At 39.6% G+C, this 21,751-nt stretch overlaps 1 protein-coding gene across 3 annotated transcripts in view; it reads left to right on the plus strand.

The window, feature by feature from the left end:
- Positions 1-21,751, plus strand: part of cdk18 (cyclin dependent kinase 18) — a 79,231-nt gene that overhangs the window by 54,509 nt on the left and 2,971 nt on the right. For 2 of the 3 annotated variants that reach the window (XM_085776512.1, XM_085776510.1), the window contains exons 2-10: positions 3,790-3,927; positions 11,892-12,028; positions 13,502-13,633; positions 13,973-14,029; positions 15,057-15,171; positions 16,688-16,782; positions 16,892-16,954; positions 18,923-19,046; positions 19,462-19,582. In XM_085776512.1, the coding sequence (XP_085632638.1) occupies positions 3,810-3,927; positions 11,892-12,028; positions 13,502-13,633; positions 13,973-14,029; positions 15,057-15,171; positions 16,688-16,782; positions 16,892-16,954; positions 18,923-19,046; positions 19,462-19,582 (962 nt within the window). In that variant the 5' untranslated portion in view covers positions 3,790-3,809. Of the gene's footprint in view, positions 1-3,572; positions 3,594-3,789; positions 3,928-11,891; positions 12,029-13,501; positions 13,634-13,972; positions 14,030-15,056; positions 15,172-16,687; positions 16,783-16,891; positions 16,955-18,922; positions 19,047-19,461; positions 19,583-21,751 lie in introns of those variants that run through there. The other variant, XM_085776513.1, reaches the window with a different exon arrangement.

Genomic DNA, 21,751 nt, shown 5'->3' on the forward strand with positions numbered 1-21,751 from the left:
ATGTGTAGAATAATGCATGCAACATTGTAATCAAAATGCAATATGGAAATGATATTTGCTTGTAGCTAGCTATAGATAGCAATCAAAGATCCCAGGATTACACAACAGGGAAGTAAATTACACGGTGAAAACAAACAGACAATATCAGATCCTGATGCTATTCTGAGACGTTAGAAGAAATATCACCTCCTCCTCAGTATGACTCTAATTGATGTCTGTTTTTAGCTTTGGCTGGTCCAGGGCTGCTAGCCTTGCTTTGTCCTCATAACACAACTGCAGATTCATAAAACATTTGTTTGGCCATAACTTAACAATTCATGTGGTAGTTCTGACAAAATTTCATGCAGATGTCTGATGGGATAAAATCGTAAACCAATGACCCAAAGGTCAAAGGCTTCACTCTGACATCATAATGTTCTGCATAAATTCTGTATAAGGAGACAAATGCAGATAGTGAAATGGGGGCAGTAACCGTGGTAGCCACTGTGGAAACTGAAAATCAGTTCTTGTATCATACAGATGATAGTTTGTTTATTTAATTAATTTGTTCATTAATTAGCTTTTGCATCAAAACAGCTATACCAGATGAAATCAACATTCAGATGAGATATATTTAAATTTGCAAGTAGGAGTCCCCATTAGCATTAGACAGAGGTGACAGCTCCAGCTCTGACCATAACTAACACAGGAAGCACATGCTTTCAACGATAATGTCTCGATGACCCTGTTTACCGCTTTCTTTTGACTTAAGACTTCATTGTTCTTCTTTCATCCCAGTGCGTCATGACATGTCAGAGGTCATCCTTAATGATCCAAAGGATTAGTGATGGTATAGGTTCTCTCTGTCATGTTGAAGGAGTGGTTGAAGCATCCACATTTTTGAATTTGTAGCCTCTTTGCGCCAGCGTCCATCTTTAAAGTGTTGTCTTATATCATGACTTCATGTTTTATAATTAGCACAATTTGTGTTTTCCCATAAGCACACGGACGTACAGCAGCAACAACACTTAACAATGTCAGTCAGTTTTGTTAATGAGCTGGAGGAAAACTCCCCCAATGCAGTAAATTATTGCTGCTAAGATATCTGTGTGTTTGAAGTAGATGGTAACTGCACTTTTACTGCTGTGGTGATGAAGATGATAACGTTGAGACTGAGCCAGAGGCATTTTTCAGCTCCGCAAAGATAAATCGGAGGTCTCTGTTGATGCGTTAACTGCTCACTGAACATGGTTGTGTTATTAACAGCGTACAGAGGTTGGCATTTCTCTTTTTAGCAGAGCTGTGGCTGTGACTTTGCACTTTTGTGCTGCCGAGAGCATGTTTCCCTCCCCATCCGAGAGTCACATGCTGAATTTGATTGATTCCTAAAGGCTTCCCTTGTTTAGAATTAGGAGTCCTCCCTTTCTTTGTGCTGATCTGGGGATTACTTACCTCTACCGTCACTTTTTTAGCTGCCTCCTCTGCTTTTCTTGCTGCTCATTTAATGGCTGCCACCCACACTTATCTTGTTCTGAGAAATCCCTTATTATTTTCCCCTCACTCTCGGGCGTTTGTGAATAATTTTAAGACTGAAGGATTTTGGACAAGGATTTTTGAGTCTCTCTTATGTAGTCTATGCAAGAATATTAACAATTAATTAATTGTATTAATTCTTTGCATGGTGCAAAGGAAACTGTTGACTTTGACAAACCAACTCCCACAAATGTCTTTAAGATATTTTTGCTTTTTTGCACAACTTTTATTGACAACTCCAACTCAGTCAACCCTTCAATCAGGAGCACAGTATCTCCCACACAGGTTTTACATAGATATAAACCTACTTAAAGTTAAACTTCAGTGTTTGTTTTTCCCCAATTAAATGTCCTGAAGTTCAGGCTGAAGAACAAAACAAATATTTAGCTGTCCAAATATAGTCTGGACTGTATGGTTCACATTTAAAAATGAGAGTGCAAAATTAGTTTTATGGCTCCTCTTGTGTTTGTGATATGACTGTGGGATAAAATTGAATCTTTCACTGATTAAAGTCTTGTCATAAAATGAATGCCACATTCCTTAAGTGTACGAATGAGACAGTGTCCTCAACTTAACCACAGCTTGACTGGCTAAAATTTGTTTTCTTGCTTCTTTTTTTTGTCGAGTCTTAATTTGATGGGGATTTCCTTTCAATTAACATTGCGGAAGGTCACTCAGCAGGGTGGTAGAAAATGTTTTGCCTAAGTATGTAGGTCTTAATCAATTTTCCATATAACCTGCCATGAAAACAGACATCACCGATAAACCATGCGCTGCATGAAGCATGTAATTTATCTGTTCACTGAAGCTTCCTTTTAACTGAGAAGAGGAAAAGGATGGCAGACAAAAACATGAGATTTTTTATAACTAGTCATAGCCTATTTTAGATTAACACGTGACAGGAATGTGATTTTTATGCACTCTACATATTTGAGGTTTAACTAGAGCTACTTAAGTGTCATCAGGTTCTACTCTCCTCTGCAGTGGCCTATCACAAAACACATACTACACAAATTTGTGTGTGTGCTTGTGTGTTATTACTGTTTTTACTATATTTATTTACTGCTTGCTGTACAATGAATTGCCCTCTGTGGATAAAGCTAACCTCGACCCATGAAACTTGAAAGCAGTGACAAATTAATTGTGAATCACAGAGTATTAATGAGCAGCAAAACTTAAGCCAGGTAACACAGGGAATATTATTATATAAATGTTTGCAGACACAATGAAATAGCTGCTTTTCTCTGAGCAAACAGAAAAGTTATCTCATTAAGGGCAATGACCATATGTGACAGCTAATGTTATAATGGAAGTTTGTTGTATCCCTGCTCTTGGTTGGGTCCATTTTCCTTCACTTGATTAGACATAAAGGCAAAACCCTGAACACCATTTACTGTATAAAGAGATGTGACTGATTGTAAAATGAGCCAGGGCGCTTGGGATTTGCTCATGCAGCTGTAAAACTATCAGTTTTACAATTTTAATATTCCGGTCAAGTGTCTATAGCTGCTTTATATTGGTATTGTTTTATTGCCCTGGTATGTGTGCACATGGCCTTCTCCTGATTGCGCTTAGGCAGCCATCTGATCTGCACTGTGCAGGTACTATAGCAGGCTTTTAATCTGACAATACCCTGAGATTTCTCTGAGACAGTAATATCCTGATGGGCTATAGAGACCTAAAAATAACAGCTGGGAATACGGAGTCTTGTTGTAATTGAACCCACCACAGTCATCTCCTAACCTTTCACAATAATGAGCAGAATCTCGCATTATGCACAAACCCATGGTACTAAAGGAATCACAGAGACACGATGACACCAATCTCCGCAGCACAGAGAGCATGGGACAAGGAAGAGAAGACAAAAGATGAGTGTAAAAAAAGCAGGAGACTGATAACTAACTAGCAAGGATGGCTGCGGTTGTGTAACCTACTCAGAGATAGTGTGTATTGATCAGCTGCTATCCTGCTGTTTTCCACCTCATTATCAGGTGACACGGAAGACTGTCTATGGTCAGGCTGTGCATGAAGATCCATTACAGCTGCACAACATGCTCTGCAGCTTGTGTCCTGTAGGTAGTGTACCAAGAAATGTTGACTTTTTGTCTTTGATTTCTTCTGCGCTATATGTTCTGCACATGGTCTACATTTGAAATGCTTTGCGCTGAAAAAAAATAGGCAGTTTGTATGTCATTGCCTTAAACATTTCTTCATGAAAAACATCAATGAATGTGCTGATGCACGTTTGCTGAGCTGTTCTCTCTCGCTCTTCTCCAGGGTCTGCTCCTCTCAGCACCATGAACAAGATGAAGAACTTTAAGAGGCGTTTCTCTTTATCTGTTCCTCGCACTGAGACCATTGAGGAGAACGAGTTCACCGAGCAGATCAACCAGCTCAACATTCAGCATACTCAGGGTAGGAACATCTGTTTTCTTTGCTTTAAGCCACATGTGGCACTTGTTTATGACTTTACAGATGGGGTCCCTAATCTAATTTTGTTTAAATGAGACTTTTTTTTTCTTTTTTACACATGCAATGCCAATGTTTTAAAAATGCTGATTGTTTTTGAAATGGTCCAGCTAAGTAAGTGGAATGTGATTGAATCATTACATGGTGATGAACACACAGAGAATTATCGCTCAACCATTAGGTTTAATGATCCACAACTGGACTGTTCTGCATCACACATAAGCTTTATCCCAATTCAGGGGGTCTCATTCTTCGGAGGGTGCGTTGTTGACATCATTACGCATGAAAGCTGAAGAGAATTGAGATGGGCCGCAGAGGGTTTTTGCTTTGTGTCACCAGCTGAGCTCTAAACGCTTACTGCAAACAACCTGCTCAGCAACAAACAGCAGACAGACACAGTTATGTAGAAACTGGGTCATTTAGCTGCTAAAGAGGCAGAAATGTATCTCAAAAGTTGTTGGAGACAAATACAAAGACAAAAAAAAGTAAATATTTGACTTGCATTAGGAATGTGACAAGAAAAATAACTCCAATGAATTCTACTGTTGCTCCATAACTGCTGGATATGTTCATGAGAAACAAGACTATGCAGAAAGTTCATCATATCATGTTCATAACATTTACATTTACTCATTTGACAGACAATATAACTGTGCATCTTAGTGCCAGAAGATCAGGTGAAGAGGTGCGTTGACAGTGCATAATAAGTGCTAGTTAGGGTGTTAAAGGTGTTAGAAGCAAAAGTGCTTTCAGAAGAGATGAGACTTCAGAAGATTATTGTTCTGATAACATTCAGGGAACCATAACCAAAATACTCAGGGGTTTAAGTTTCTGACAGACACGCCACAGTAGCTGAAAAAAACATTTTATAACCAATAAGGCAATGGGTAATTAAGCTCATTCAAAGTGCTGAGCCCGTAGCTCTTCTACTTCCTTGTGTCTTTTTGGCCTGTGTGTGCGAATGAATAGCTCATGTCTAATAATAGAGCACAAACTGCAATCTCATTCTGGGTTTTAATACCGAATACAAAAGCCTCCCTTTCTGTAAGGAACCCTGGCAGATTAACCAGGGCTTTTCCAGCTACGGCTGGTACCACCACCGGCGCCGAGCCACAGAGGATCAGCAGGCTTCAAAGGGAATTGAGGGTCATGGTGGGAAAAAATGATCTAGATAAAGAACTGAGAACATTGAGAATTTGTATTTCAAGTGTTCCTGATGATACTGCGTTTTCATCCTATACTTTGACATTAAGTTGTCAGGGTATTCACTTTGGGTGGGAAACTGTGTGGATTCATGGCTCTTCATCACCACTGTGCAATGTGAATAGAAGGAGGGAGAAAACGATATGGGATGCAAGGTCACTTGAGGTGAGCAGAAATTGCTGTCGAGCGCTCAAGTCTTACAATGCAAGCATGATGGACTGTAATCAAGTGGTTCTGCCATCACTAGAGTGGAGTAATCAAAATCAGGCAGCTACAGCCTCCTGCGTGGACAGAGGGTGCAGTAAAGTGAGGCTGTTACGCAGCTGCTCGACAGAGAGAGGCAGCTGGATGTGTAGTTTAACCCCATGAGTGTATCTGCCTGCATCACTGTCTGCTCCTGAAGGTCAGGACAGAGGTAACCAGACAGACAGACAGACAGACAGACAGACAGAGGAAGAGGACAAACAAATAGAGACTATGAAGTGAGTGAAGACAAGCGAAGACACGAAAAAGTTTGACTTTCCTCTCAGGGTGTTTTGCCTTTCCTCTCTCTCCTCTCCTCCTGTTCCTCTTGTGTGCGACTGAGGCAGTCGTTCTCTCACACAACACTGTTAGTTGTAAAGCACCATCTGACATTTTTGTTAAGATTTAATCATCACATAACCCGGAATACATAATTTCCCAAATGGTGTGTGCGTGTTTTATTACATACAGTTTGGGGAATATACTCAATTGGTCAAAGGCAAAGAGTTACATAAGAAGACTGACAGCACTATCATGTGTCAAAGCAGCTCTATCTCTTTGAAATCATGTTCATGTAGCAACAACAAATGTCAAAATGTTATCACAGGCTGGATTTCATTCAGTCATTCTTTGTCTTTTCGGAGCTGGGCTCGGCAAGATATTCAGAAAAAATATATTTGAAATGAAGCCATTGTCCTGCAACTCTTCCTTATGGGCATCTGCACATGCTTCACACATAGTAGCAACACAGCTGCAGCCTTTGGCGCAACATCTTTTTAAAAAAAATGAATGCGTACTCTGGCTTTAATGAATGAATCGCTACATTTAACAGCAGCAGAGTCAGCTGGGGTGAATGGGGAAGTAGTCCAGGGATTCCTGCTTGTGTCAATAAACAGACTATGGTTAAGGTTATGGAGAGAGTGTGGTTGCAGTTAGATGTGAATAAACGCAATGTCTAAAAAGAAACCGTGGACAAACTATTGTTGTTCGTTAGGAAATAGCTGCATTATCTAAGTGTAGCCTACATAAAAGATACAAGGTGTTAGTTAGTGAGCTTTAGAGGTAGGTAGGTAGGTAGGTAGGTAGGTAGGTAGGTAGGTAGGTAGGTAGGTAGGTAGGTAGGTAGGTAGGTAGGTAGGTAGGTAGGTAGGTAGGTGGGTAGGTAGGTATAGGAAGAGCTAGGCTAGCTGTTTCCCACCGTTAGCAGTACCTTTATGCCTGGTTCACACTTAATGCCTGGACGGCGAAGCACCGCGAAGCGGAGCGGCCGCACATCAGCGTCCAGTTCACACCGGACGCTGATTTCTCTGCGGCGGTCGCAAGCACCTCTGCTCCTCAGCTATTGTTTACTCACATTCAGAGCTGTTTTTTTAACATCATGGAGATAAGTAAATAAACTCATTTAATTATAATGCCGTGTGCTGTGGGTCAAACAACTCCCTCCACTTCCAAGATTAATTTCACGTCGTCCTTCACTTGACAACAACTCGTCTCTGCCTCCTCTCTCTCGCTCTTTCCCTGTTTGTTTGTGTGTTTTGACCGGAACACTTAAGTTTGTTGATGGGGGTAATTATTGATGAATGAAAAACGTACTTTTGAACGAAATAATCGATTTTCGTGAATAGATAACAGGAGAACTTACACAATCTACCTTTAAGGACTGTGTAAGTTTGATCAAATTTGATCACAAAATGACTTTTCTACTCATGTCAAACTGCCACTGTTCAAGATGCTTAAGAAGGTGGTATAATGAATACATTAGCCTATGCATTTTCCAGTATAATTTTTACAATGGTGTCTCTCTATACGGTATATCCATAACTGTGCATATGAATCATATTAAACTGTACAACTTAAGCTCATAAGCAGAATTTCTTCAGCCTTAGCAGAAATTGGATTCTGTGAAAAAAATAAGTATGCATACTGTATGTCTACACCATGTGTCTGTGTTTGCATAAGTGACCTAACTGGTATCCATGACATAATGCCTGAAAATCCACTAATAGTTCTCATTGTGCAGAATCCCCCTGTTCACTTTCCATATATTAGTCCATTTAAATCTGTTTTGCTGAGCTCCCAGGCGAACGTGCTAATGTGATGTTGAGAGTAATCACATAAGCCACTGTGATACGTCAGTACTCTGATGAGAGCCCAGTGTGGATCAGAGTTGAAAACATACCGTCCCTGCAGAAGATGTGCCGCATGAAATTAATCCTGATCATAAGGTTAACAAATAATTTATCAGTCGCTTGATTCAAATCAGCTATGTGTGACAATGTGTTGGTTGTTCATCAGATTTCTTTAACTTATTAAACCCTCTGGCGCACACACAAAGTCACAAAGCCTTTATGACCAAGCTGGTGAGATTTACTTATCTTGGTTGTGTTGACTGGCTGTTGTCCAAGACAAACTGCTGTTTGCTTTTACAGGAATAGCACTGCTAGCACCTGTTCCCATCAACCCACCTTCTCTAACCTGAGAGCTTTAGTTCTGTATCAATTAATGCTTGGAGTTATACCAACATTTATTAATTAATCCATTTAAAACCAATGTTATGATTTATGGATTAATGTTATCAGTTTTTTTATGCACATCCATCTTAAAGGTGTACAGAAATGGCCGTTTGTCCTGTTTGTCGCGCCGAGTTGTCACGAGCTGCAACACGAGTTTACCCGAGTAAGGAAAACGAATTTGATTGGTCGTTATCGAGCGGGTGGGATATTCAAAGCTTGGGGCGAGACCGAGCTCCGTGTGTGTGTGCGTGTCTCAGACGTTTGAATGACGGATTACGGATCCAATATCAGTGGCTGGTGAATCGTGTACAGGCTGACGTATAATCCGTGCGCCTGCATTATCCAATGCGGGGAAAAAAATACACACTTTCATCCCGGATTTACTCAAAAATAGAATTTTGCACAAAGTTTGGCCTACATCGTCTCATAGATGAGTTATTACACTAATTTTATGACCCAGAGTGGGCTTAAATTCAATTTTCTTTTCTGCACACCTTTAAACTAATGCAGTTGGTGGTTATACCTTATAACTTCTAACCTACATTCGTTTTGTGTTGAAACTGCTATAACTCTGATGTTTTACTACACAAATGATCAGTGATAATTCTCAGAGAGTTTCACCACTTAACACACATTACACACAGTAATTTGATCTGATGTGTGCAGTGTTACATTAACTAACCACTGACAACAATTATCACACTATTCTCACATTCTCTGCCTATAAATAATGGTGTAAAGTTACCCATTCACAGAAATATGTATTGCACCACTACACAGGTTTTATATTCAAAACTTGCACCACACCTATAGAGTGACTCAATACTGCATTAACCATTTGCCACACTGGACAAAAAGTTTGGTACAGGCAAAAATATTAGGAAAATATTATATATATGGTATGCAACAAAATTACCGTAGGTTCAGATATTCATGTTACACAGAACATTAATCCTGCTAACTTTGACCTTAACCCATTGTTACCTGGCAACAGTTGTGGGTTTGAGTGAATTGTTTTAACAACTACTGATTATTGTGAAACTGGGCATTTAACTTTTATTACTAGTATCAGGTGAATATTTTGATACTTTGGTTTATGACTAAGGGCAGCATAGTAGTACTGTGGTTAGTACTGTTGCGTCTCAGCAAGAGGGTTCTGGGTTTGATTACCAGAGTGAAGTTTGTCGTCTGTTAAGTGTTTGTATACTGTAGGCCTTGAGAAAGGCAACTTAACCATTATCCTAAAGATAATGACTATATTGACCAGCTTTAATTTTGAATTTCACACTGAATGTAAAAATGACCTTGCACGTAGCCTGGGTGTTCATTCTGCCTTTATTTGTGAAGCTCATTGCGCAACAGGTTTCCCGTGTTTTTTTTTTCTTTCTGCAACCCTGTCCTCCCTCTCTCTGTAATTACAATTTCACATGGAAACGCTACAAAAACATCATGTGGTGTAGCATATTGGATTGTCCTTTTCCTAACAAGATCTCTCGCAGGCAGCCATCCATATCTCACAGCAACAAGGCACGGTGTCATGGTGTGTGTGCATGTGCATGCGCTCGCTCTTATGCCTGTCGCCTTTGCTGACCCTAATTAGCATCAGGAGATCAAAGGAGTGCTGTAGCTGTGATATTCAAATGACCAGCAAACAGGTTGTCATTTCATCCCCCCTGGCTCATTTAGACTGTCAATCAGTCAGACACAAAGTGGCCTGTCAGACGTCGCTCTCTGCCGCTGTTAAAGTGTCTTGTTAAACTCATCCAAGCATTTTTCTAATTTTCAGGCCCAGCCGCCTGGCCTCCATATATCTGCCTGCTTGATCTTTTTCCTGTAATTGATACCCCTGCAGTTTGTCATATGAGGGTAATATTATGTCTATATTTGTTCAATCAGTGCAGCCCAGCTGAATTTCCTGTGAGATGAGAGAGGACATAAGCCAAGCACTAAATATTAATTTTTGTGTACGTGTGTGCGGTGTTAGGAGGAGGCTTACAGAGACATATGAGTTTTCTTCCTTAACACCTAGGCTTGCTTCCCTTGTTAGAAATGTGTCCCCATGGAAACAAGGAGTTAAAGTGCTCCATGCTTCAGCCCAGGAGGGACAGTTATAATACAGGCACACACACACACGCCTGGAGGCTGTCCATAAAATGGAGACACATGTCCACTTCACGCCCCACGCTCGCCGTACCGGTGCGGTGAGGCAGCCAACACTTGCTATTGAAAGTGGAGATCAAACTGCAGCTGAAATCTCACAGCCGCTCGCACTCAAAAGATGCCGACCGTATGATGAGGATCAAAGTCCATTCTTCTCGCTACATTGGCTAGAAGCTGTCACATTATGATGCTGGAGTGCTCACAGTGTAATTGTCTGACATGTTAGCTTCAGCAGCCTTAATTATGATCTCCTCTGTAGTCTTGTTGAGCTAAGAGTGTGTATGATGTCTCTCTTTGTTGTGTTGCGATATTGGTATGTTATCTGCTAACAGAGAGAAACAGTCATGGGGAGGTCTTTATACCTACTTATAGGCTTTGTTAGATGGGTGTCGCTAAATTGGAGAAGACAGATGATTTTTTTTTTCCTTTAAGCATCAGAAACTCAAAGAGTAAAACACGTGAAACAGGTGTAGCAGGTGAAGCCTTGTTGTGAAGTTAGATTTTAAGAAGGGTTTAGGGATACAGTTATACAGTTTGTCCACTAGAGACACCAACAGTTGATTTTTCAACTGTAAAATCTCAATACAAAATGATCTGAAGTAGCTTAAATCCACATTTAGCTAATTATGCACAAAGTAAACTAATTGCAGTCCAGTTGGCATGGAGTAACATAATCATCTAGTTGTTGGCTTGCTTAATTTAAGGTCTGTATTAGTCTTTACCAATTTCTAAATGACTCTCTTTGTCCATCAGCTTGTTACTAACATTGTGCTAATTGGTATTACTGTAGGTTCATTAGACATTTTTGTTTCTAAAAACAGTTTCAGAAAGCAAATGGTGTAAGAGTGTTTTTTATTGTTGTGATGTGAAAAGGGAGAGTGGTGTGAAATGATTATCATAGATACAGTAGGCTATATAGTATATACTGTCAGTACATATGATGATTTATAAGCAACAGTCACATTAACAAACAATAGTTTTATTTGTTCAAAAAAAGAAGGTGAGCTTTAAGGTAAAGCCAGGCTAGCTGCTACGCTATGCAAACTGGCTATTGTATTCATATAATATAATGATGTAAACTGATTGATATGAGGGTTTCCTTGATCTTATGTAACTAATTCAAACACATTCAAATTTAGAACGGTTTGAAAGTTATTGTCAAACTGTTCTAAATTTGAATGTGTTTATATTTAGATACTGGTGATGAAATGTATTGTCTTCCAGTTTTTTTGTTTGTTTGTCTGAAACATTAGAAATCAATTGAACTCTAGAATATATAAATGTCTAGCCGATAAAACAGTTGGTTCTGTGTACTGTATGTGAGCTTTGTCACATACTCTGTGTATCTAATGTGGATTTATTGTAGTACTTTTTTACCCAGACCTTTTATTCAGTGTGGATGTTCATCTGTGATGTTGGTTCTTCTCATATTAGAGAAGAACTCTCTGCAACAAAACCCAAATAAATTAATGGGGAAACGAAACACAAGCAGACACTGCTATGCAGAACTGAAGTGAAATAAATAAAGGAATATTAAAATGCTTTTATCTATTGCTTTTGCTTTTAGGTAGGTAAAAGCAAAGGCAGTGGGGGAATCATTTTTTATTCTTTTATTTATTTATTTTTATATTTCCACTTCTGTGACAAACAGATACATACAGTAAGAAATCACTGAGTAGTCCAGTGAGAATAATGATGACAGAATCATGCTAATCCCTCAGAGACCTTGACTCCACTGGTGCTTCCTTTGTCACCTTTCTATCCTGACTGACTGTGTCTTTTCCTCTGCAGACTTGACTCCAGACAGACTGGGTCCTCCGTCTCATGATGCCAGCCCGGTGAGCCCTGAACCAACCACACCAGGAGCTCAGTCTCCATCCCACCTCCAATACCACAACAAGGCCCAGCACAGACGTTTCTCCATGGAGGTAAGTAGCTGTGGGAGGAGGTTAACATGCAAACGCTTCACTTCACAAGCTTTTCTGCCACAGTCAGTTACTTGTTGCAGATACTTTGAAGACTGTTCAGGTTCATGTGCACGTTAAAAGGCTAAAAAGAAAAGTTTGTCTACCAGATATCAACAGTGGCACATGTATTGTATTCTTCTGTTTAAATTCTTCCCCAGGAGTCATTTCTTCTTTTCCGCCTCTGCCAGCTCAATGTGATGAGTCACCTTAGAGGCTTTTAACCCTGCCCGCAGCAACAGACTTTTCATTGGAAATGTGAGAGAGTTCACAGTTCCACCTTTTAGAAAAAGTCCCTGTGGAGCCTGGGTGATTCACCCGAAATATTTCTTATATTCCACACAATTTGTTCCAGACAGGCAAGTGAAGCTATGCCAGAGAGAAAAGAGCACTCATGAAGGACTGTGGTACTGTGAAGACAAAAATAGTGGTGCGACAGTGAGAGGGCTGTGGGCTTATATCATCTTGAAAACCTCATTCAGTACCTGTGTCTGATAAAAGGATTACCAGTTGTAGCTAATTGTTGTCTGGCTGGTTAATTCTTTATTTATCATTAAGCTGTTAATAATATTTTTATGGTTGCTATGTTGTGAAAAATCCACTTAGTTGGTGCATGAAGATAGCTTTATAGCTAATTTATTAAGGTGACCTTTGCAAAGGACATTCAGCCGTTTACCCTCTGGAAAAAGCTGCGGGGCATTCGGATGAAAATCAATTTATAATTGCTTATTAACATTAACAAGCCTGTTTCTGTATTATTGTGGCAGGGCTCCTCATTAATTAGAGTTCTTGCGCTCCAATGTGATACATCTACAAAAGAAAATATGAATTAGTCAAATTTGAAAACAGCAGTGGGGGTGCGTAGGGCTACCCACCTGCTGGCTCATAAAGTGATAATCTCATAATAGTCTTTAGCAGTCAACTTCAAGCAAATTGTTCAGATGATGCGACCAGTTACTTTTCATTTACGAGCAAAGTCAATACATCACTTGATTAATTTTTAATTATCTGTTTTTTTCTTCTTTTGGCAGAACACAACCGTGTCTTTAGTGTATGTACTAAGCCAACATTATGCTAAACATATCCTTTCCTCTGAGTTATGCAATGGATGTACACTAAGATGACCTTTGAAAACCTGGACACATTTAATGGTTTATAATTTATTCAAATAACCTTAATGAATAATTAATCCATGCTATATGTGGAGGAGCACTTCTGTGTCTACACAGTGCGTGTTTAGTTTCACAGTCCTTTTCCCACATGTCTGTGTTATAACTGCTGTGTTTGGAAACAACAGATTTGTTTCATTAACGATCAATATTATTATAGCTTGTGAATATTTGTATTGACACGGTATGGTCTATAAAGCCTCTGCATCCAGAACAGACAGGTACACGGGCAGTTGTTAAAGCTCTCTGTCTGTTGGCCTGGCTGCAGGATGTCAGTAAGCGTATGTCCCTGCCCATGGACATCCGCCTGCCCCCAGAGTTCCTCAAGAAGCTGCAGCTGGAAAGTGAAAACTCACCGCTCTGCAAACCCCTCAGTCGCATGTCACGACGTGCTTCACTGGTTAGTACTCTCTGTCACTACACAATGTGCTGCATCTATCAATGACATATTACAAACTCATGTTGACATGACATATTAACCACTTTATTTAACACTTTATAGGCCCTGTAAATCGTATGTAAATGTCTTATGTCTTATTTTTCAATCCATTTCACAGATAATTACAGTTAATGTTCATGTTACAGAGCATTTTTCCTCTATGCAAAAGACTAGTCCTCTTATCTTGCCCTATTGTTGTTATTGTGTAATATTCTGAATCCCTTATTAACTGCTAATGTGATCATTTCCAAGGTGAGGGGACCATAACAGATTAGTCTGTCTTTTTCTTTTTCCCTCTAGTCTGATATAGGCTTTGGGAAACTGGAGACATATGTGAAACTCGGCAAACTGGGTGAGGTATGTCTTGACCAATTAGTCACTCACTCACCTTTTTGACATTTTTCAGACGCATCATCCACTTAGGGATTTGTGCTCCACTATTACACCCACACGGCTGCAGCCGCTGAGCAATTACTTAAGACAAACTCATCAAGTAATAAATTAATAAACAATCTGTCAGATATATTATGTCAACCACGCTGACCACAAGTGGTCTGTGACACTTCAGTTAAACTTATCAGGCTGGCTGTGAGTCAAACCTGTCAGGGGAGGCAAACGGCTGTCAGAATGGCTAAGATAACTTTGTTTATGTTCCTAAACAAGACAAACGTACAGTGTACGTGTGTCCAGTTGCTTTCATTAGTTCTACATGGCTGATTCAGCTTAACAAAAACAAAAACATGTGCTCAGATGCGTTGCTCTCAGTACGATCACATTGCATGGATGTGCATCGGATGAGGAGGGTGTAAAGATTGTATGACACGGATGATGCACTTAAATCACCAAACCATTTATCTGAGCACAGTTATTGCCTTAAGAAGTGGAGAATGATTAGCGACAGAAGCTGTCTGTATTAGTCTCAGTCACAAGGCTCAGCAGCAGATAGCAGTGGAGCAGATTTGCTCTCCTCACAGCCTGCACTAGTTATCTTCAGTTAATACAACACCTACTATATAATGTGAAAAGCAGGTGTGTACATCCATATATACATACACACACTCACATATATATTTATATGTTGTTTGGAGGATGAGCTGTTATCACTAATAATTAAAACCAAAATAATTAGATCCTGCAGAAATAAATATGCATTGAATGAATAGTTTAAAACAAAACCTGTTTATGTTTGAATTGCATATGTTTAAGTGATGTTTTGAGGCTGCTCATGGACGATCCAGGGTCAAGTTTCTGCCAATCAACTTTTAATTGCAAAAACACAGACTGACTGGCATACAAGTATATTAAATCATCAGATTCAAACCGACAGTGTGTTTGTGTGTGTGTGTGTGTGTGTGTGTGTGTGTGTGTGTGTGTGTGTGTATAGGGGACGTATGCGACAGTGTTCAAAGGGCGGAGCAAACTAACAGAGAACCTGGTTGCGTTGAAGGAGATTCGACTGGAGCATGAGGAGGGAGCACCGTGCACCGCTATCAGAGAGGGTACACAGATCAGCAAACACACACGTACACACACACACACACACACACACACACATCAGCAAACACACACATACACATACACACACACTAACAAACAGTTATATGTTCAGTCAAGGTTGTGGGCAACATGTGCTGCCCTCAGTAAATAAAGTATTCTATTTTAAGATCAAGCATCACAAAAAGTAATTGAGTAGAGCACATTTTAATCTTCCTCATTTACACACCCACACAGATGAATTTGCCCCACACAGGTCACTCAAAGAGACACATGTTTTAATGTGCATAACAATACATACTATGGCTATATAATCTATACAGTATCATGGATCATTTCACCACTACTGTAACTTTGTGTCCTTATAATAATGTATTAATAACTGGTCACACAGGAAATACATACATACATTAAACTCATTTCATAGCCTCAGGCGAGTACATGTTATTGACAAACTGACCTTGCATTCTTGCATGTCTAACACACATCTAATAATAAAAAATAATTTTAAAAAGTGTAATTCTCCTGTGAGCATCAGGGGGAAAAAAAGAGAGACTGTGTGACACCTTCTAAAAATATAATGAACTTGTGATCACACACTGCTATTCTGTTGTCAAAGGAAAATTCTGTTATTTTCAACCTGACCTATTTCCCGTAGCTGTGGCTATTTTGTACATTGTCCCACAGTTTCCCGAATAAACAGGAGTTTTTACATGAGTCAGGAATCACCTGCAAGACAGACAACTTGAGCCGCCTGGAAACAGCAATTATATCTAAATGTGTAATATAGATTCAGGGTAACTCATTGGCTTTTTTTATCACACCTACTACTACTGAGACAGTTTCAGAAGTAAATCAGAGTCTTCAGGGTGCTGATGTTTATCAATAATTTGTGAGCTTTGCTTGCACACAGATCACAAATGATGCCCAATTTTGCAAATATGTCAATCAATGATGCACCACTCCTGTATACCATACCATGAGTCCCAAGGTGTTTCTTTAGAGGCCATGAATTGTAGAGGCCACAACAACTGTAAATTCTTTAATTACGCAGCTGGGACATATGTCTAAGTTTTGCTATTGCTACATGGCTAACATTAGCATTGACAGCTGTTTACCTGTCTTAGTTTATCAGTAGCAAAACCTTAATTTAAATTAGACCTAGATTTAAACTAAACCTTTAAACTAGATCTGTATGGGGGCTTTCGCTACTAAACCTCAGGTACAATGTCCAGTGCAGCTTTAAAGTGACATATATTACAGGACCCATCAGCTGGGTTATTGAACACATGATGCACATCATCTTAAAAAGCCTTGCCAGGGACACTAAAGCTATGTCTTTTACATCAGATTTTCCATATTATTTGTGGTAATGTTGTATGTATTGTCTATGATAAATAAAAAGTATAAATGAATAAATAATGTCAGAGCAGAAGCTATGAGATTCTACTGCCATTGTTGCTCTGCAGCATCTTAAGCACCTGGAGAAAATTAGCATGTCTTCTTCCATCTTCCACACAGTGTCTCTACTGAAAAACCTGAAGCACGCCAACATCGTCACGCTGCACGACATCATCCACACCGAGCGCTGCCTCACGCTGGTGTTTGAATATCTTGTGAGTATATTCAGCGTACAGTACAGGCCTCGTGAAGGTGTCTGCCTCAAATAACAGAAGTGGAACATTGATAGATCTGAGTGTGAACGCTGCAGCTTTTCTCTTCCAGGATAGTGACCTTAAACAGTATTTGGACAACTGCGGGAATCTCATGAGCATGCACAACGTCAAGGTGAGCCACACACAAGGTAGTGATTCATCTGCAGCTGCATTAAATGTCAGTGACCCAACGTACCACAGCAAGGGAAAATGCATTTGTTTACATCGGGCTGACACACAGAAATAATAACCACCTCATATGTTTGTTACTGAGACTAAAAGGAGAAAAGGTGTTTGCGCTCTTGCTCACTGTCCAAAAAAAAAAAAAAAAATCCTCTTTTCAGGTGTGTAGGCCAACAGGAGGAAAAGGCTCGCACACTGATCAAAAATGGCAAAAATGTTTGCCCCTTAAGACAGACTGAAGATGGCTGTGTAGGCCGAAACGTTTTTGTCTTACTTATTTTTGTTTCTTTATTTTATTTTATCACCATGGTTGCACTTTTTTGTTGTTTGATGGACCATTAAATCTTTTTTGCATCCGTTAATCTCTGGTGGACATTGCCATTTTTGATCAATGTGCGAGCCTTTTCCTCCTGTTACTGAGACTAAACACATTTATGTTCATTGAGAGTTTTGATTTCATACTCCCCTCAGGTGGAAGCTTTACGTTGTCAAACCAATAAAACCAGTGATCAAACTATTGATAACTATTTTGCATGGTGGTCTATGCTGCCCTACAATGCAAGAATTTTTTGTAAAAAATGACATTTTGTCATTCAAAAATGATATTTTGTCATTTTTGAGACATTAAAGGCCTGCTACATCATGTGGATAAATATCTTGACTCAACGTTATCTTATTTGGGATATATTTGCGGGTGGTTTTCACAGTAACTCCAAAAAACTGCGGTGAAACAATGAGAGACCACCGTAACAGGAGTTACCTTATTCTGTTTGTGTATAGAATGCACAACACGCTCTACTGTACAACAGGCTACTACCATTTTACGAACCAATGGGAGTTACCCCTTTCTTGCGTTGTATGGCCAGCTTATATTTTGCCTCAATGCACAAACAGACAGAGGTAACTCTGAAATAAGGGTAAAATGTTAAGTTTGAGTTAAATATTTTTACACAGCTAAACTACTACTCACAAAAGCAAGGATTTGACCAATTTTCAGAATCCTAAATTGACTGGACAAAACTCATTTTTCTCAGAACTGCACTCTGAGGAGTTACCCCTTTCTTCCGTTGTAGGGCAGTATGGCTCTAGTCTCATGTTTAACTATAATTAAAGTGGTAATTGCAGAGATTTCAGTCGTCACAGAAATCCAAGAGCGACAAAACAAACTGTTGCTGTTTTACCAAAGCTGTCAGGCAGTAATTGATCATTTTCCATCATTCTGTGAGGGACCATGATCCGACTGTACGCTGCTCACAGCACGAGTCTGCAAACAGCAGGGCACAGTGAAAGGAATTGGTCACCTCGCCAAGAAGCTGGAGATGTGCAGCTGTTCATCTTCCAGCTCCCTGTGGCTGTTCCTTCTTCCTTCATTTCCCCCTGCTGTCAGAAAATGCTGAAAGCGACAATCATCTTCTTTTGAAACTTTTTTTTTTTTTGAGTAACGACAGCGGTAAATGTTAATCTCACTGAGAGATGCGTTTTCTTTGACAGCTACATAATAAAAGCCAACTTATGTTACCAGTTAAATGCCTTTATGTGACGCTGCAGCGGTAGGAAGTGTTTTATTGCATCAGCAGAAACTTTGATCAGGCGGCTACAGGCTGAGCTGGCAACAGATGAATTAAATACAGAGGAAAATCTTTGTAATTGCCAGTTTAAGTTACAAGGCTAAGTGTCTGAAAAATGAATAACTGCTGCTCTGAATGTGTTTCATAGTCTGCAAACCATCATGAATGAAAAATCTGTTGCAAAATAAAACATTTTAATCATCTTTTCCTCTTTTTGGCAACTATCTGGAAATGAAAAAAAACTATTTTGTAAAAAAAAACAACAACAACAGAATATTGTCAACAAACATCAACATACGTATGCAAATATAACAGATTTATTTACTTTACTTTGGTTCTTTTTCCTACAGATCTTCATGTTCCAGCTGCTGCGTGGTCTGTCCTACTGCCACAAGAGGAAAATCCTCCACAGAGACCTAAAGCCTCAGAACCTGCTCATCAACGATAAGGGCGAGCTTAAACTAGCCGACTTTGGTAGGAAAACTCTCTCTCTCTCTCTGTCTATAGATATATATATATATGCACACAATGCATTCGTGGCTGTAAAAACTTGTTTCCTGCCACATTCGCATTCCAATTATATTTTACTGCCACTCTGAGATCTGCTCTCTTGATTACTTTAACACCCTCACTTCCTGTATCCTAGCAACTGTGCCCCTCTCTCTCTGAGTTTTTCTCAGTTTTGTGCTGAAAGATAAATCCTCCAAAAATTCCTTGACTGTTGAATTTCAACTAAACACAGACAATGAGCTGAAGCCACTGTAAGATTGTTGTTCAGGGAGCTTTGGGGAAACACAGTATGCTAATGCTAAGAGGTGTGTGCGATATAACGCACAACAATGTTGTTGAATATCTTCTGTTACGCAACCTTGAACTCTTTGTCGTTCAGGTCTGGCCAGGGCCAAGTCTGTCCCCACTAAAACCTACTCCAACGAGGTGGTAACTCTGTGGTACAGGCCTCCTGATGTGCTGCTGGGCTCCACTGAATACTCCACACCCATTGACATGTGGTGAGTTGTACAGTATATGGACATTTGATCCCCAGTGCCACAATAAACATCTGCTCACTTTGGCGTATCACACACACTGCACTGCAACCACTCACTGGGAAAAAAACACCAAGTGAGAGTGAGGCTATGTAGAGGTTTGAAAACTAAACAGATATAAAATGCATTTTTCTATTATTTTATTAATAAAACTATTATACAACGAGGCATCAAGTTGTTTCGGCTTAACTGTGACAACTCTTAATGTGCTTTATGCGTGGTGTATAATTGTGTATTTTTGTGCTTCATCCTCTAGAACTAATTCAAGCTTGACTGTGACTGAATGTAAAGATTTCAAAGAACTCTATACTGTATGTGCTTCCGTTGAAATATGCAAAATGTAAACAACCACCATAAAGGTCAGGGTCCTGCATCAACGTGTTCATCATCTGAACATTTCAAACACTGTGTGCCTTTTACATTTTGTTTAGGAAAATGTCAGAATGCAATAGCAATACCCTTAGGAAATGTATGCAACATTCAGTGTGTGAAAAGTGATATAGAAAAGCAAGAAAGCAAGAAAGAAACCCTCCTTAGTTGAAGAAAATTGAGGAGTTTTTTTTGTTGTTGTTGTTGCTGCCTGTGTCACGATCCTTCCGTAATATTTCCCAGCAATAGCCTCACTCCCTTAGGCGATGGCATTTATATCCAACTCTCCCTCTCTCCCTCCGGTCCCACTCACCTGCCCTTTCCACACCCACTCACACACCTGTTCTCAGTTTTCCCCAGATATCCAGTCACTATCTAAATCTGCCTGTTGTACCATCTCCCTTCCTCGTCATATTGTGTTCTCATTCCTGTGTCTGTCTGTCTCTCTGTCCGTCTGTGTGTTTCACTGTGAGTCTTCATCATCATGTCATTAAAACTCCCCTAACAGCAACTGCCTGCTGTGTTTGGGTCGCCCCTGCCTGTGGTCCCAACATCACATTTTTAAAACCTGATAGTAGTTTTCTCCCATCTCATTAGTCTCACAGCCATCTGCCAACAAGTTTGTGTTTTCAGAATTTTCCCAGAAACAAATTTTATGATCTGCAAAGTAACTTTTGCTTTTCATTTTTTCAGTTTGATGTCTTAGCTTCACTGATCAGACTGATGTGCATTCTGGTATCAGAGAGCTGAAAGTTTCTCTCTGCTCAGTTTAACATGTGAACCTCTTTGAGACACAGTTCTGAAGCCAATTATGTACAGTACAGTGGCCCTGAGCGCTCAACACAGTGTACACACATACAGTTTAAAACAACATATGCAAACAAAACACAAGGAAATGCAGCAAACATCTTCATCAACTTGAGAATACATGTGCTGTGAATACACACAACAAAGTCAGATACATAAACATGCTGCAAATGAGTTAAAGTTTTTCTAGGAGACACAAAAAAGCGATGAACCCAGTTGTGACACTTTTATGGATCTTATAATATTGTTTGTTTTTTATGCACATTTGACTTAAAGGGACAACGAGGAGTTTTGGAAAAGCGAAGCGTTTTCACACTACATTTATGAGCCTCCGAGCGCACCGTAAAATTCTTCGACCGGCGCAAGACGGACTCATGTTTTCATTCATCAATAATTAAAGTCAGAGGTTCAAAGAGGTTCACATACCGTCGTAGTTCCGACCATAAACGGCGATTTGGCTGCGTTATTCTCATGACTCACCACGAAGGAAACGCTGGTCGGCTCGACCAGCGTTTCCGCCACCACTAATAATAACAAAATAACGATAGAGACAGAACGATATATTTATCGAAAATGGGCCCATTAACAAGTGTGGGTAGCGTAGATTCATCCACATTAACGTGAGACCTTTTTATAACCGAATAGAAACTCCTCGTTGTCCCTTTAAGTTACAAAAAATAAATTTAAAATGTTGATACTGTCAATTATTAGTAATTGTTATTTATGTAATTTAAATATTTAAATTAGCATTATCAGTCATAGTGACCTCCAAAAAGCAGTTTTCCTTCTTGCCTCTGACTGATTAGTTTAGTGACATGATGTGACTTTGTGTTGTGCGCAAACAGAAGTGTTATGCCCAAACTGTGGAATGACCTCCCTTTGCACATAAGACAAGCTCCCTCACTGTCCATTTTTAAAAGTCGTCTTAAAACCCATTTTTATTCCTTGGCTTTCAAC

Source organism: Trachurus japonicus, chromosome 5 (genome assembly GCF_045865225.1).
Source record: "Trachurus japonicus isolate A0001 chromosome 5, Traja_1.0".
Classification (NCBI taxonomy): Eukaryota; Metazoa; Chordata; class Actinopteri; order Carangiformes; family Carangidae; genus Trachurus; species Trachurus japonicus.